Source organism: Oncorhynchus tshawytscha, linkage group LG34 (assembly GCF_018296145.1).
Source record: "Oncorhynchus tshawytscha isolate Ot180627B linkage group LG34, Otsh_v2.0, whole genome shotgun sequence".
NCBI lineage: Eukaryota > Metazoa > Chordata > Actinopteri > Salmoniformes > Salmonidae > Oncorhynchus > Oncorhynchus tshawytscha.
Genome location: NC_056462.1, coordinates 10,390,720 through 10,408,150, shown reverse-complemented (window position 1 = coordinate 10,408,150; position 17,431 = coordinate 10,390,720). Strand labels below are relative to the sequence as shown.

Here is a 17,431-nt window from a genome sequence, read left to right as displayed (position 1 = left end):
TTTTCCTGGTCAATCTACACACAATACCCCATAATGACAAAGCAAAAACAGTGTTTTAGACATTTTTGCAAATCTATTAAAAACAGGTTTTGCAGTGCTTGTATATTGTCAGACAGATAGGGGTATTTGTGGTGATATTCTGGGTACCAAGTTCTTAACGGATACCTTATTTACATATGTATTCAGACCCTTTGCTATGAGACTCAAAATTGAGCTCAGTTGCATCCTGTTTCCATTGATCATCCTTGAGATGTTTCTACAACTTGATTGGAGTCCACCTTTGGCAATTCAATAGATTGGACATGATTTGGAAAGGGCTACACCTGTCTATATAAGGTCCCACAGTTGACAGTGCATGTCAGAGAAAAACCATGTCATGAGGTCAAAGGAATTGTCCATAAAGCTCAGAGACAGGATTGTGTCGAGGCACAGATCTGGGGAAGGGTACCAAAACATTTCTGCAGTATTGAAAGTCCCTAAGAACACAGTGGCCTCCATCATTCTTAAATGGAACAGGGTTTGGCACCACCAAGACTCTTCCTCAAGCTGGCAGCCAGCCAAACTGAGCAATCGGGGAGAAGGGCCTTGGTCAGGGAGGTGACCAAGAACCCAATGGTCACTCTGACAGAGCTCTAGAGTTGCTCTGTGGCGATGGGACAACCTTCCAGAAGGACAACCTTCTCTGCAGCACTCCACCAATCAGGCCTTTATGGTAGAGTGGCCAGACGGAAGCCACTCCTCAGTAAAAGTCACATGACAGTCCACTTGGATTTTGCCAAAAGGCACCAAAAGGACTCTGACCATGAGAAACCGGAGAATGCTTTGGCCTGAATGCCAAGCGTCACGTCTGGAGGAAACCTGGCATCATCCCTACGGTGAAGCATGGTGGTGGCAGCATCATGCTGTGGGGATGTTTTTCAGCAGCAGGGACTGGTTGTCTAGTCAGGATTGGGGGAAAGATGAACAGAGCGAAGTACAGAGAGATCCTTGACGAAAACCTGCTCCAGAGCGCTCAGGACAGACTGGGGCGAAGGTTCACCTTCCAACAGGACAACAACCCTAAGCACACAGCCAAGACAACGCAGCAGTGGCTTTGGAACAAGTATCAATGTTCTTGAGTGGCCCAGCCAGAGCCCGGACTTGAACCTCATCAAACATCTCTGGAGAGACCTGAAAATAGCTGTGCACCGATGCTCCCCATCCAACCTGACAGAGTTTGAGAGGATCTGCAGACATCAGTATAAATTACAGCCAACTTTGAGTATGTGACTTGTGTGGCTGAGTAAGTCAATAATTGAGTGACAATGTCTGCAACAGCCATGGTAAATTCATAACAATAATACACATAACAGATATGACGAAAGTTGGGAGGAGAGCATGAAAAAATATCTGATTAAGGGAAACTCCTACCTACTACCCAGTGCCCATTGTGGACACTTCTATGTCTCATAAGGATACTCTGGAAGGAGAAACACTTGAAGGGATTCTTCTTGGTGGGAACGGTCTGGTGCTGCTTCACTTATTTCTCCTTAGCGAAGAGCTTCCCACATGTGGGCAGGCATATAGCTTGTCGGCGTCCGTAATGCTTGACCTCACACGTTGTCACCTAATGACACCTGAGGTAGAAGCAGGAGCCACCACTATCAGGTGGTTAGTCTTTGAGCTCCTTCCTTGACTTCTAGCCATTGTTTGGGTGTTATTAGGATTGTGGGCTGAACTACACACTAGGTACCACGCATTAGACAAGAACCTTAAGGAGAAGACAGACTTGCTGAAAGACTACCACCAGGGGGGTCTGCCATCAGTCTCTGTGAAGGCTGAAGCCCAGGGTGACCTGCTCTGTTCGTGGATACTGTGGTGGTTGTATCATAGAGGAACAGGAGGGTCTTTCTATCAGCCCCAGGACTTACTCCAACCCTGAACTGAGACTGTGGTGAGCAACACCGGATATCAGCAGGTCCTCATGGACTGCAGACTGTGTAAACACAAAAAGTGTACAGAAGAGCATATAAAGCTTTAAATAAGTCTTTGCTGTACTCACAGAAACATGACATATTAGAAAATGTTAACCACAGTCAGTTGAGTTTATTATTATATATTTTTTTCCATATGTGTCGTTTCAAGAATGAAGTATGATGTTTTGGTTCGACTGAGATAACCAAGTCCACACAGAGTCAATTTTGTATTTAATTTCGACAAAATGGTCATACAATCACATAACGTGAAGTACAGTACTTTTATTGAACAGACTGATATGTGACACTATGGCAACACTACCTTTTCTGTAAATCTGGTACCCTCACTTTGAAAGAATGAATTTTAGAATACTTTGGAAAAGGTTCAACATTATTTTACACACAGCTTCTCTACTTCATGTCAAGAAAACATGAATTAAGGCACTATCATTATCTCACTATAAAACACCAGTATCAACCTAAAGGGACATAGTTGTCATATCATCATACTCATTCTTTCCTCAGTTCACCTCATTCAGTTCCATACAATATCCAAATCCACCAGAATGAACTACAAATAAACTAGTACTACATATCACTCTATACATGGGCCGTGTGCGTTTCCTGAGGTAGCTCCCCTCTGAGAACCTCATGTTAGTTGATTTGATACTATGCAAAATGTCTTAGTTAATTTGATTACTTGACACTTAAATGGTTTGATAATTCAAAAGGTGTGGTCCCACACTAAAAATTATTGAAGACCTTGGCCTGTATCCACAAAGGGTCAGAGTAGGAGTGCTGATTGAGGATCAATTGTCTTATTCATTATGATTTAAAAGGCAAATCTGGTCCTAGATCAGCACTTACAGGGGGATGCCCAAGACACAAAGAGTTGGTCACTCTTACACTACCGTTCATAAATTTGGGGTCACTTAGAAGTGTCCTTGTTTTTTAAAGAAAAGTGCACTTTTTTTTTAAATCACAAAAGCTCTGACGAAGGCCGACACGTAAGCTTAATAAATAGCAGTGATACTATCAAGAGTAGTGTGCGGTTTCCTTTTGATGACAACAATGAACATTCATCTGTCTTTAATGCAGGGTTTGATCTAAATGTCAGAAGCTATCGAGTGGAATGGTTACTTTCTATGTTATAGAGTGGAATGGTTTTTCTGCTGGTGTATCCTGAGGTAGCTCCTCTCTGAGTACCTCTTCCCGCTGTGTGTACAGGTGAACAGCCTCTGCCTGTGTGGACCACAGGGGTGACAATACACGAAATACAAATATAGATCAATTAAAACCACCCCACTTATTTAGTCACTCACAGTCCAATCCAAATCAAATCCATACACAGGTTCAGGGGCCTGTGAGGGCAGTACCTTAATGTACAGGATTCCTTGTACATCCTTAGCTACAGATTGTTACACCAGATGTGACTCATCCGAATACTTGTGGTATCCATTAATGGGTGTTACAGGATAGGTACTGTGTGGTGTAGCACAGATACTTTTCTTCGTCCTCAATTCGTGGAAACAGGATGTGTCCAGTTGCAAGGGGTCCGTTTGAATTGAGATAAATGCTCTGTTATTAAAATAAATACAATGTGTACGCCGCCATCTTGTCTATTTCAAGTCTTCTCTCATTGACTGAGACACCTGTCATTTCTCAACACACAAAAAAACAACTAAATAACCCCTCTTCTTGTGACTCTGACGCCAGTTCAAATGGATCTCCCAGGTTCCATTGGTCCAAAACCCTCACTCCGATCAAAAACCAGTCTAAGAGTTTCCTATTGTCCACCACAACTTTACATCTCTTGTTTCCTTTCTTTTTCGCCAGTGAAACCCACTCATTCTCACTGTCATCTTCACTCGCCAGCAGTTTCAAACAAAACATCAGTTTCCGCCATTGTGTCAGAGTCCTCTCTTCCCATTTCCACCTACCTCCGTTTACTCTGAAGAGAATGTATCTTATTGGTTTGCGTCATACCCCAAAGGGTGTGGTTAAATGTTAAAGGTATGCTTGCTGTTCTTTGAAATACGGTACTTCTTATGACATTACACATCAGATATCCTATGATCAGTATCTTTCAAGCTGAGAGCACACTTGTTTAGAAAGAAGTGTTAGCTAGAACAGAATAGAAAATAATATGACTACATCACCTCCAGTAAGGTAAATATTCAACTCTTCTAGTTCTAGCCTAGGTTTACAATTTCTCTAAAAACAAGGTATTTACTAGCCTGTTTCAAATGACAAGTTAACAAAAGGGTTAATGAAGGGTAAGTGGTTGATTATAACTATAATCTGTCAGCTAAAGAATGGTTCTCAGATATCCCCTGTGTACATCAAGCCACACTGCTACAATTTCTCCCCATTGTGGACACTCCTATGTCTGATCAGGTTAGTCAGGAAGGAGAAGCTCTTGTAACATAGTTTGCACTTGAAGGGCCTCTCCTTGGTGTGAACGGTCTGGTGCATCTTCACATAGTACGCTTCAGCGAAGCACTTCCCACACGTGGGGCAGGCATACGGCTTGTTGGCATCAGTCCTAACGCTCGGCCCCCCACGTTGTGACCCAATGACACCAGAGAAGGTAGAAGCAGGAGTATTTGAGCTCCGTCCTTGACCTCTAGCCATTGTTTGGGTGTTGTTAGAATTGTCTGCTGTGTTATAGGCTAGGTACCTCTCGTGGTGAACACCCATCCTGACCTTGTCTGTATTCATGGGGTAACCATGAGGTAGCTGAGGAAGGCTAGACCCAGGTCCAGGCTTACTATGAACCCAATCATCAGGAATTAGACAAGATCCTGAAGGAGAAGACAGACTTGCTGATAGACTACCACCAGATGGATCTCCCACCACTCTCTCTGAAGGCTGACGCCCAGGGTGACCTGCTCTGTTCATCATGGATACTGTGGTGTTTGTATCATAGGAACAGGAGGGTCTATCTCTATCAGCCCCAGGCCCTGCTTCATCCCTGCACTGAGTCTGTGAAGAGAAGGTTCTGGGCTGCAGACTGGATCCTTGGTCTCTCTGATGACCACCAGGACTTAGGATATTCAATCCACCTGTCCACTGGTTGTGTTCTGCGTGGTGGTGGAGTCTCTGTCCTTCGTGGTTCGGTCCCGGTTCTGACTCGGGAAGTAAGAGCGAAGGCTCCTGATCCAGGGTTCTGATCCGGTGCCAGGGTTTGTGACCAGCTGTTTCAGAGGTCCAGTCTCTCACACCAACAACACTGGATATCAGCAGATCCTCATGGACTGCAGACTGTAAACACAACATTCAGAGAAGAGCATATAAAGATGTATATAAGAAAGTCTTTACTGTACACACGGAAACATGACATATTATAAAATGCAAAACATAGTCAAGCCCATCTCTAACACTCTGATTTAAGTAAACTACATGACCAAAAGTATTTGGACACCTGCCAGTCGAACATCTCATTCCGAAATCATGGGCATTAATATGGAGTTTGTCCCCCCTTTGCTGCTCTAAACAGCCTCCACTCTTCTGGGAAGGCTTTCCACTAGATGTTGGAACATTGCTGCGGGGACTTGCTTCCATTCAGCCACAAGAGCATTAGTGAGGTCGGGCACTGATGTTGGGTGATTAGGCCTGGCTCAAAGTCAGCGTTCCAATTCATCCCAAAGGTGCATAAGTATTTAGACCCTTTACTCAGTACTTTGTTGAAGCACCTTTGATAGCTATTACAGCCTTAAGTCTTCTTGGGTATGAAGCTATAAGCTTGGCACACCGGTAACTCGGGGAGTTTCTCCCATTCTTCTCTGCAGATCCTCTCAAGCTCTGTCAGGTTGGATGGGGAGCATCACTGCACAGCTATTTTCAAGTCTCTTCAGAGATGTTCGATGGGGTTGAAGTCTGGGTTCTGGATAGGCCACTCAAGGACATTCAAAGACATGTCCCGAAGCCACTCCTGTGTCGTCTTGGCACTGTGCTTAGGGTTGTTGTCCTGTTGGATGGTGAACCTTCGCCCCAGTCTGAGGTCCTGAGCGCTCAGGAGCAGGTTTTCATCAAGGATCTTTCTGTACTTTGCTCCGTTCATATTTCCCTCGATCCTGACTAGTCTTCCAGTCCCTGCCTCTGAAAAACATCCCCACAGCATGATGCTGCCACCAATCAACGAGTCTCCATGGTTATGGATAAACTTAACATCAACGTGCAATTGTATCGGGACTCTAGAGTAACTCCCTGGCAATTTTAATTTCATGTTCAAATCTGAGTTTGTGTTGTAGTGTATCATAACAACTTCAACTATAATGAATACATGATCTATTGATCTGCACTTGACAAGGAAACTTTTACATATAGCTCAGGTTAATGTAGCCTTCCTAACAAAATACATGAGGTTTGTAACTTGGTCAACATAAATAATATTCCTATTTTGTCTCAGACCGAAACGCATTTAGATGCATCTGTAAATGATGGGCAAATTAACATTCATTGATATAGTCTACTGAGAAGAGACAGGAATAGGAATGGTGGAGGTGTAGCACTGTACATTCAGAATCATATACCTTTTAAGAGGAGGGATGACCTTAATGTATGTCAAGTAGAGGCACTATGGGCTCAAGTACATGTGTCTCACCAGGCAGCCATATTGGAAGGATGTGTGTATAGACCTCCTAGCTCTAAGGTGTCCTATCTGGATGACTTATGCACTGGGTTTGACCAGGCCACAAATAGCAACAGAGATGTATTTATCTTGGGTGATTTTAATATAAATTGGAAGGATCATAATAATTCGAATAGAACTAAATTGATGAGATATGCCGAGAACTGTGGTATGAAACAAATGGTTAATGATACTACTAGATCATCAACTAAGTTGGGTCATCGTTCAGACACATGCATTAATCTGATCTTCTGTAATATACCATTGCAATGCTTAAAAGCCAGATCAATGCCAGTGGGCTGGACAGACCATAATATTGTGACCATAACCATGAACACCAAGGTTCCAAAGAAACCCCCTAGAATTGTGGTCCAAGATACATTTTCAAAAATTTCCTCACGGGCTATTTCAAAATGATTTGTCTGCTGACCCTGGGTTCTGATTTATCTAGAGGATGATTTAAATCACACTACAGAATGTTTTATTGATTTGCTCACTGAGGTAATGGACCATCATGCCCCAGTAAGAAAGAGTACAGTTGGGGCACGTCCATCTCCATGGAATGATGAACTGGGTGAGGCTTTTTCTCAAAGAAATATGGTAAAGGTCTTAGCAGCCAAATCAGAACTAGAAATTGATGAACAGAATTATAGAACATTGTAATTATGCAGTTAAATTGAATCGTAAGAAAAAAACGTTATTTTACAAAAATGCTTTTATTGATTGTAAAAATGATTCTAAAAAAGGTATGGAATGCAGTTAAGGGCCTACTTGGTACATCTATCTCATCATGCCCATCTAGTGTGGAGGTTGGCGGGAGAACAATAACAAAACCAGCTAATGTTGCCAATCATTTTGCAGATTTGTTTACAAAGAAAATGAATTTGTTGAGCAATAATGTAGACATACATTCTTCCAAACAAGCTATTGTCCAATGGATTGATGATCATATTATGAGCAACAAGACCTGCTCTTTTAGTCTACAAATGGTGTCAGTAGAGGAGGTGTTAAACCTATTGAAGTCATTACCCAATGGTAAATCTACAGGTTATGATCTTATGGACAATTTTTTTACTTCGCTATGCTGCTCCCCATATTGCAGCTCCACTGAAATATATATTTAAATTGGTCACTGGAAAAGGGGATGTTTGCAAATGTATAGAAGCATGCAAAACTGTCCTATTCCGAAAGACAGCAAAGAACCCATTACTCCTGCCAATAGGACCAATTAGTCTACTCCCTATACTCAGTAAGATATTGGAGGGTATTGTGAGTAGCCAAATATGGGAGTACATAAAAAAATAATGATCTGATTACAGCCAATCAGCATGCTTATCACAAAAACCATTCCACTACCACTGCATTGGTTGACATGACTGACAAGTGGCTCAACGCTGTGGATAATGGCAGGTTTGTGGGTGTACTATTTTTAGATTTTAGTGCAGCATTTGATTTAGCGGATCATTAAATAATTGACCAAATTAATGCATTATGGTTTTAAGAAGGTAGCATTGAATTGGGTACAGTCATATCTGACAGGAAACAGTCCATCTATATCAATTGTTCATTTTCTTCCCCTCATGCTTTAAACTGTGGAATACCGCAGGGCAGTTGCCTTGGGCCACTTCTTTATTTAATATATACCAACTACCGTTCTTATGCCTTATCTGTAATGCAAGCTACGATATTTGCAGATGATACTACAATTTATACAGCAAGACAATCGGTTCAACAGGTACAGCAAGCTTTACAAGGAGATTTGGAGAATATCAGAGAGTGGGTTTGCCGGAACAAACTTGTTTTAAACACCAAGAAAACCAAAGTTATGTTGGGCTGTTCCACTAAGAAAAGGCCAACACAGCATGGAATACAATTAAGTATGGGGGGAGTACAAATTGAGGAAGTGGCAGAAACCAAACTACTGGGAGTGCAGCTAGACAACTGCTGATCATGGTCACCTCAACTCATCTATGTAAAAAAAAAAAAATCTAAACAGCATGCATGATCAGAAGGATAGCTAAATATTTACCAGGAAAGATTCTTAAGCAAATAACACAAGCATTAATTGAGAGTCAGGTGAACTACTGTTCTGTGGTCTGGGGAAATACATCAAAGTGAAATTAGGAGGCTGCAGATTGCACAGAACAAAGCAGCAAGGATTGTTTTCAGGTGGGGATATGGTTCTATTGTAGTCATGAGCAATGCTCTTGGTTGGTCATCAATCAACAAGATAATTGAAAAAAACGTGCATAATTTATTTCATAATATACACCATTTAAAACGTGCAAACTCTATTCACAACGGTATTCAGTTGGTAAGACAGACATTCAGTAAATACTAGGAATAGATTGTCCACCATCTCTGTGTTATCCAGACAGAAAAGAGAAATAGGCAAAAGAACATTTCAATTTAGAGCAATAAAGAAATTGAAAATGTAACTGAGCAAACCAAAAACCTCTCAATATATACAATTAAACAATACTTTAAAACCATTTAAATATAATAGAAATGTTGCATTGGACTAAAGTAGAGGAAGAATCAATATCTTTTTAGACTGAGTATTTATCGGGTAAATATGTTAGTGTATTAAGTCTGTTTGTAACAGTGTTTAATTGTGAAAATATGTTTGTATTCTAAATTGGATTTTAATGTTTAAGGACTCTTGGAAGATTAGTCCAAATGAGGACTAAAAGAGATCAGAGGAACTCTGGAGCTCGGTCAGAGTGACCATTGAGTTCTTGGTCACCTCCCTGACAAAGGCCCTTCTCCCTGGATTGCTCAGTTTGGCCGGGCGGCCAGCTCTAGGAAGAGGCTTGATGGTTCCAAACTCCTTCCATTTTAGAAAATGTTTTGGTACCCTTCCCCAGATCTGTGCCTCGACACAATCCTGTCTGAGCTCTACGGACAATTCCTTTGACCTCATGGCTTGGTTTTTGCTCTGACATGCACTGTCAACTGTGGGACCTTATATAGACAGGTGTGTGCCTTTCCAAATCATGTCTAATCAATTTGAATTTACCACAGGTGCACTCCAATCAAGTTGTAGAAACATCTCAAGGACGATCAATGGAAACAGGATGCAGCTGAGCTCAATTTCAAATCTCATAGCAAAGGGTCTGAGCACTTATGTAAATAAAGTATGTGGTGTTCTTTATTTTTAATAAATTAGCAAACATTTCTAAAAACCTGTTTTTGCTTTGTCATTATGGGGTAGTGTATAGATTGAAGAGATAAAAAAATAATCAATTTTAGAATAAGACTAACATCACAAAAGGGAAAGTGTCTGAATACTTTCCGAATATATAGTGTACCTAACAATATGGAGCCATTGGAGTGAATTATAAAAAAATGTCCATGTGTTGATATAAGAATTAAGTATAATGTTTAGGTTCGACTGAGATAAGGGGCACTCAGTCCCCCGCAATGATTCAAAATGTCAGTCACCACCAGAGTCAGTTTTGTATTTCATTTCAACATGGGCATATACTCAAACAAAGTACAGTACTTATTTTATGCAAAACGATACGTGACAAGTAGAATAACTTCATTACCTTTTCCTTAAATCTGGTAGACTCACTTTGATCAAATACATTTTAGAAGACATTGGAAAAGGTTCAACATCACATCACACATCTTTATGACAAGTAAACATGAATTAAGGCACTATCATTATTTCACAATAAAATACCAATATCAACCTAAAGGGACAAGGTTGTCCCTTTTCATCAGTGAAGCATTTTTACAGACACCACCATCACACCAACCACCACCATATCATCTACTCTGCCTCATCATACTCATTCTTTCCTCAGTTCACCTCATCCAGTTCCTTATAAATCCACAACCAACAGAATGAACTACAAACTAACTAGTACTACATTACATGTCAGTATACTCTATACATGGGCCGTGTGCATTTTCTGCTGGTGTATCCTGAGGTAGCTCCTCTCTGAGAACCTCTTCCCGCAGTGTGTACAGGCAAACGGCCCTTCTCCCGTGTGGATCTTCAGGTGTATCTTCAAGCGGTGCTGGTGGGAGAACCGTTTCTGACACTGCGGGCACGGGTATGGTTTCTCCCCTGTGTGGACTCTCTGGTGCCTCTTCAGGCTAGACAAATGGGAGAAGCTGTCCCGGCACAAGTGGCAGCTGAATGGTTTCTCCCCCGTGTGCATCCTCTGGTGGATCTTCACCTGATTGGGGAAACTGAAGGCTTTCCCACAGAACGAACACATGAAGCGCTTCTCTTTGGCGATGCCACCTTTACTGATTCCGTCTCTACTACTGTCACGTGTCAATGGGCTTTTGTAGCCATTTAGTGTTGAGGCACTGGCATTGTCTGAGGTCTGGTTTAACTTTAGAGGAGTGTGAGGAGGATGAAGGCCAGGAAGTGTCTGTGTTGTCACAGGGTCCATGTTCCAGTTGATAGATCCTACAGAAGGCAGGCTGAAGGCAGCACCTGTTAGGGTGTTAACCTGAGGCGTCATCAGTCTCTCTGAATAAGAACTATAGGAGCAGGACGGAGCATCGCTAGCCAAGTCGGTGTCTGTTCTCTCTAGCCGCCTACGGTCACCCCTCTGCCCCTGCAGACCAAATCTACGCCTTGCCCTGGACTCAACCAGACTGTTGTCATGGAGACTAAATTCAGATGTTTTGTGTTCGACTGTCTGTTTCTGGTTAACAATGTTGTTCCCCAGCCCAGAGTTGAGGACTCTGTCCCATCCACTGACCTCCACTATGTCACCTCTGGTCCTGGCCTGCTCAGTGATGTTGTCCCCTGGGCCCTTGGCTGCACCAGTCTGGGTCTGGGAATCCAAGATGGCTTCCCAGTCTCCTCTGTTAGCCTCCAGCCAACCACCTGCAGGAAGAGGATAGAAAATAGACAGAAAAAAAGGTAATAAAACTCTACATATGGAGATTTTTTTGTCAATTACCTGGTCAAGTTCCTACATTATAACGTGTGTGTTTTGTTTGTAAACATAAGTTGCATTGATTTAATTTTATGAATGAAAAATAAGAACAAATAGCCAGGCACATCACTATTCCCATTGAAGATCTATTACTGTATGAAATAGTGACGTGCATTCAGGGTAGGCAGTGCCTTGTCATCTTAATTTGGGAAATGCCTGGTCATCTTCCCAAATGTGTAGTGATCTGGTACAAAATGCCCAAGTAGGCCAGGGAGAAAGGCAGCCTCGCGGTGTCCCTTTTTCCCACCCTTCAAACTCAATGCAAGGCATTGACATGACTTGTGCGTCTGTTTTTCTGCCTTATACTGCCAGCTAACGGACGCCAAAAGGCAGGCAGAGAGCGTCGCTGCCTTTCATGTGTCAATATGTCCCATTCATTTTCATTGCACTCAAATAATAAATAAGTATTGGAATGAAAAAAGTAATGGTTTAGGCAGGAGTATAGACAGAGCTCGCTCCTGCCTGTGGACGTCACATCATCTGCCGCCTTACGGCGGTTATGTTAGTTTTACTGCTAGCTAAAGTAAGCTGATCAGGATGACTAACACTTTGCATCTGAAACAGTTTAAGTTGGATTTTCTTGCGAAACAAGGGATGGAAGATCAATACCTGAGCTTAGGGACCTACATCAAAGGAAGTGACAGAAAATAACAATCTTTTCAATCTTAGTGGTATCAACGGAAAGACTGGCTCTGTCTGTGGCAGCGAAGCTAGCAGCAGACTCTACTGCTTCTCCTGCCTGCTGTTCTCCGCCAGCGACAGCATGTGGACAGAGCTGGTTACTGCGACTTCCAACAACTTGCCTATAGCACTCAACAAGCATGATAAATCTTTCTCACATCCAAAGCCAGATACTGTAGCTCTTAAGACATTTGGCAGCTCACAGATAGATCTGGCATTGAATAAACAACAGAAATGGAATATCAACATGCAAAGTTTTAGAATGGGTAGCCAGTAATAAACTGTTCCTGAACACCTCTAAAACTAAGAGCATTGTATTGGGTACAAACATTCCGTAAGATCTCAACTGAATCGTGTAATGAATGGTGTGGCTGTTGAGCATGTTGAGGAAACTAAATAACTGTTTTTTTTCTTTGATTGTAAACTGCCATTTTTTTTTCAAAAGTTTGCTAAGAGCTGGCAGCAAGCTTATATGTCTGCTGTTAGAACCAGTAAAGGCAGCGTTACCACTCTTGGGTAGCGTAATTACTTTGGCTTCCCTACAGGCATGAGGACAAAGATTAAAGATGAAGCTATAGAGTCAGCTAACCATCCTCAGTGGCTTTCCATCTAAGCTGATCGAGAACAAATTTTCCACCTCTGATAGCACTGGAACAGCAGCTAAAAGACTTTGATAGTTTCTATGCGAAATTCTAGCTGAAAGGCAATGAACTGGGCCTGGCAGATAGAGGAACTCGTAGTAGAGAGGGGGCAAATCTACTACAGTATACTGGACAATATCAATGTTCAGACGAGAGCCAGGGTTGAACACTTTGGTGAACTTAATTTCCTTGGTTTAGTGTTACTCTGTATTTCTCAACTCTCAATTATGAGGTCAACAGCAACTATTTTACAAAGATATTTGATATGCCTTTGAGATTCCCACATTTTGTTGTGTTACAGCCTGGATTTACAATTGATTCAATTTAGATTTTGTGTACCTGGCCTACACATGATACCCCATAATGTCAAAGTGGAATTATGTTTTTAGAAATGTTTACAAATTAATTTTAAAAATGAAAAGATGAGTCAATAAGTATTCAACCCCTTTGTTATGGCAAGCCTAAATAAGTTAAGGTATAAAAATGTGCTTAACAAGGCACATAAACAATTGCATGGACTCACTCTGTGTGCAATACCTGTGTTTAACATGATTTTTTAACTACTACCTCATCTCTGTACCTCACACATACAGATAATTGTAAGGTCCCTCAGCAAAGCAGTGAATTTCAAACACCGATTCAACCACAAAGACCAGGGAGGTTTTTCAATACCTCGTAAAGGGCACCTATTGGTAGATGGGTACAATTTTAAAAAAGCAGACATTGAATATCCCTTCGAGCATTGTGAAGTTATTCATTACACCTTGGATGGTGTATCAATACACCCAGTCACACCCAGATACAGGCATCCTTCCAAACTCAGTTGCCGGAGAGGAAACCGCTCAGGGATTTCACCATGAGGCCAATTGTGACTTTAAAACAGTACAGAACAGAAAATATTCAAAAACATGCATCCTGTTTGCAATAAGGCACTACAGTAAAACATGTGACACATAAATTCATTTTATGCCCTGAATACAAAGCGTTATGTTTGGGGCAAGTCGAACACATCACTGAGTACTACTCTTCATATTTCCAAGCATGGTGGTGGCTGCCACTGCATCAGGTTATGGCTATGCTTGTCATCTGCAAGGACTATGGAGTTTTTGGGGGGAGATAAAAATGAACATTAGAGCAAAGCGCAGGCAAAATTCTAGAGGAAAACCTGATTCAATCTGCTTTCCAACAGACATTGGGAGACAAATTCACCTTTCAGCAGGACAATAACCTAAAACACAAGGCCAAATATACACTGGAGTTACTTACCAAGATGACATTGAATGTTCCTGAGTGGCCTAGTTACAGTTTTAACTTAAATGAGCTTGACCATCTATGGCAAGACTTGAAAATGGCTGTCTAGAAATGATCAACAACCAACTTGACAGAGCTTGAAGAATTGTAAAAAATAATAATGTGCAAATATTGTACAATCGAGATGTGCAAAACTTTTAGAGACTTACTCAGAAAGACTCACAGCTGTAATCACTACCAAAGGTGATTCTAACATGTATTGACTCAGGGGTGTGAATACCTTTGCTAAATTGTCTAAAAACATGTTTTCACTTTATCGTTATGGGGTATTGTGTGTAGATGGGTGAGAAAAAAAAATGGAATCAATTTTGAATTCAGGCTGCAACACACACGCAATGTGGAATAAGTCAAGGGGTATGAATACTTTCTGAAGGCACTGTATGTAGGCTATATGTATTTCTCCCTTACCTTGCTCCCCCATCTTTAATCCACTCAGCAGGTCAATGCTCTCTGGTCCGTCTTCTATTGTCTCCACTTTGACCAGCAGCAGATCAGGCTTCCCATCCTCCATGTCTACTGACTGTAAGAGATACAGAGTGAGAGGATGTTGGATCAAGAAATATGATATGAGCACCCTGCTATGGAACATCTTCTGATAGGGCAATGAGGGATTGCTATGAGTACTATGCAAACATTTTAGTTGATTTGATTACTCAACACTCTTTAATGGTTTGATAATTCAAATGCATGGTTCCACACTTAAAACAAAATTAATCAAGACCTGGGCCCGTATCCACAAAGAGGCTGAGTAGAAGTGCTGATCTAGGATCTTTCCATATAATCGTATCTATTATGATCTAAAAGGCTAACTGATCCTAGATCAGCACTCCTGCTCTGAGAGGCTTTGTGTATACGGGCCCTGACCTAATATCATTCAGACAGTAGTTCACAGTGGGCTCACCTTGGTGAGACTGTATGTGGTCCTGTGCTGCTCAGCTGGTTCCTCTGTGGGTTCAGGTGGTGGTGTAGTCTGGTTGTCCTCTACGACCATGGTCCCCTCTGGGTTCCCCAGACCTTCCTCACAGCCCTCCTCCTTCACCAGCAGCACCTCTGGACCCTCCTCCTGGAAGAGAGGTAAAATATTACACACACACACTCCCTCAAGTACGTACACACACAGATAACAAACTAGGGCTGGGAATTGCCAGGGATGTCACGATACGATATTATCACGTTACTTAGGTGCTATGGATTGCGATATGTAACCGTATTGATTTTTACCCATCACTATAATAAACACACTTTCAACATGGAATGTTTACCCACCCCCAATACATTTGAGTCCCATACCATTTCACCAAGTAAAATTATTGTACATGCAAATGTACAGTCACCTCAAATTATTGGCACCCTTAATAAAAGTGAGCAAAAAAGACTATAAAATAAATAATTAAAATACTGAGCTTATTATATGCTCCCAAAATTGGGAAAATTATATTTTATACTAACAGAATTGCTCAGAGAAAGATTTAACAAGGAATTTCTCTCTTCTAAAAAAGATAGGTTTCAAAATGATTTCAATACTCCAGCACCCTACCCCTGCGAGGATAACGACACAGACTTTTTCCAAAATGTTTTATGAGTTGGAGAACACATTGGGGGGGAATATTTGATCATTCCTCCATGCATAATCTTTCCAGGTCCTTGATATCCTTTGTCTGGTGCTTATGGACTGCCCTGTTCAATTCAAAAACAGGTTTTCAATGAGGTTCAAGTCCATTGCAAAATGTAGATTTTGTGGTCAATTAACCATTTCTATGTGGATTTTGATATGTGCTTGGGGTTAGCTTCAGGCAACCAGGTTTTTGGCTAAAATGTCCTGGTAGTAAAGAGATGCCATTGACCTTGAGATCCCCAGGACCAGTGGAAGCAAAATAGGTCGCATAACATTAAATATCTTTCTTGGAAGGCTTAATCAAAACTTTCCCAAGAAGGTACCCACTATCAATCGCTATGGAAAGATACCACTCTCAGGCAAGAGCGGGGGAGGATGACCGATGTACAGGACAGACCACTGTTATGACCACTCATGAAGGACAACCGACAACGGAACAGCTAAACAATTTCTCGGGTCTACAGATGTGTAAAGATTTTCAAAAACGAGAGGGGTCTTTAGATGTATCAGGCAAGGGGTGGCAATTGGAACATCACTGATGCACCAGTGGAGACAGAGAACCAACAGGAAAGGAAAGGCACACAACATACAAGACAATATGTACAGAACAACACAGGAGAGACCAGCCTGTGAAATCAATCAATAACAAAGTCATTTTTACATCAGCAGTTATCACAAAGTGCTATACAGATACCCAGCCTAAAACCCCAATCAATGCAGAAGCACAGTAGCTAGGAAAAACTGCCTGGGAAGGCTGGAACCTAGGAAAAAACCTAGAGAGGAACTAGGCGTCGAGGGGTAGCCAGTCCTCTTCTGGCTGTGCTGGGTGGAGATTATAAGAGCACATGATCATTAAGGTCCTATCGGTCTTAAGATGGCCTAATGTGTCAGCAAAGAAGGAATGGGACATGTTCGACCAAGACGTGGATCAAGTGCTGGAGGTAACACTCGCAGGAGATGTAGGGAAGAATATCTGAGCAATGTCAACTATCATCGAGAGCATAGGGGCTGACAGCTTTGGAAAAAAAAGAGGAAATCCAAGACGAACATCAAGCCAAGAGAAAACCGATGTCTGAAGAATATAACGACCCTAAGACGCGACCTGCGGAGGCTGAATGAGGCTTTTCACCAAGTAAGGGAGGGAGCGAAACCAGCACTGAAGGAGATCCGAGACAATCTGAGAGAGCGTATTAAGACCTTGTCCCGAGGTGAATACCATCGCAGGGACAGAAGGAGGCGGATGAAGGAGAGGACAGACTTTGCCCTTCCAGTATCTATCAAAACCCCTGGGGGACAAAAGTTCAGGAGAGCTCAAAGCAACAAAGGAAGAGGTGGAGGAGCACATTCGTGGAGTCAACAGTGACCCCAGGCATGAAAATGAGCTGGAAGAGATGGCAAAACTCAAACCAATGAAGCCACCATCCCCTTCGAGGTGTTGGAACCCAGCTGGCAGGAGATTACTTTTTCAAGAAGGCCAGGAGAAGATCAGCACCAAGGCCTAATAGTATTCTGTACAAGGCTGCTGAACGTGGGATGGAGGAAAAACTCTTGCAGAAAGTTGGCTAGTTGCTGAGGGCTGTTTCATCCCAAAAGAAGTTAACTCCACAAACATCAAGCAATTCCAAACC

General features: G+C 42.0%; 2 protein-coding genes across 5 annotated transcripts in view; both read right to left on the bottom strand.

The window, feature by feature from the left end:
- LOC112231940 (zinc finger protein 583) overlaps nucleotides 1-17,431 on the bottom strand; it is a 969,163-nt gene that overhangs the window by 296,407 nt on the left and 655,325 nt on the right. The gene's annotated exons all lie outside the window — the stretch shown is intronic.
- LOC112231910 (zinc finger protein 507-like) overlaps nucleotides 2,175-17,431 on the bottom strand; it is a 31,896-nt gene continuing 16,639 nt past the window's right edge. Inside the window, exons 4-7 of one of the 2 annotated variants that reach the window (XM_042311888.1) lie at nucleotides 15,090-15,251; nucleotides 14,597-14,708; nucleotides 11,316-11,443; nucleotides 2,175-5,219 (exon numbers count right to left, since the gene is read on the bottom strand). In XM_042311888.1, the coding sequence (XP_042167822.1) occupies nucleotides 4,311-5,219; nucleotides 11,316-11,443; nucleotides 14,597-14,708; nucleotides 15,090-15,251 (1,311 nt within the window). In that variant the 3' untranslated portion in view covers nucleotides 2,175-4,310. Of the gene's footprint in view, nucleotides 5,220-9,818; nucleotides 11,444-14,596; nucleotides 14,709-15,089; nucleotides 15,252-17,431 lie in introns of those variants that run through there. The other variant, XM_042311889.1, reaches the window with a different exon arrangement.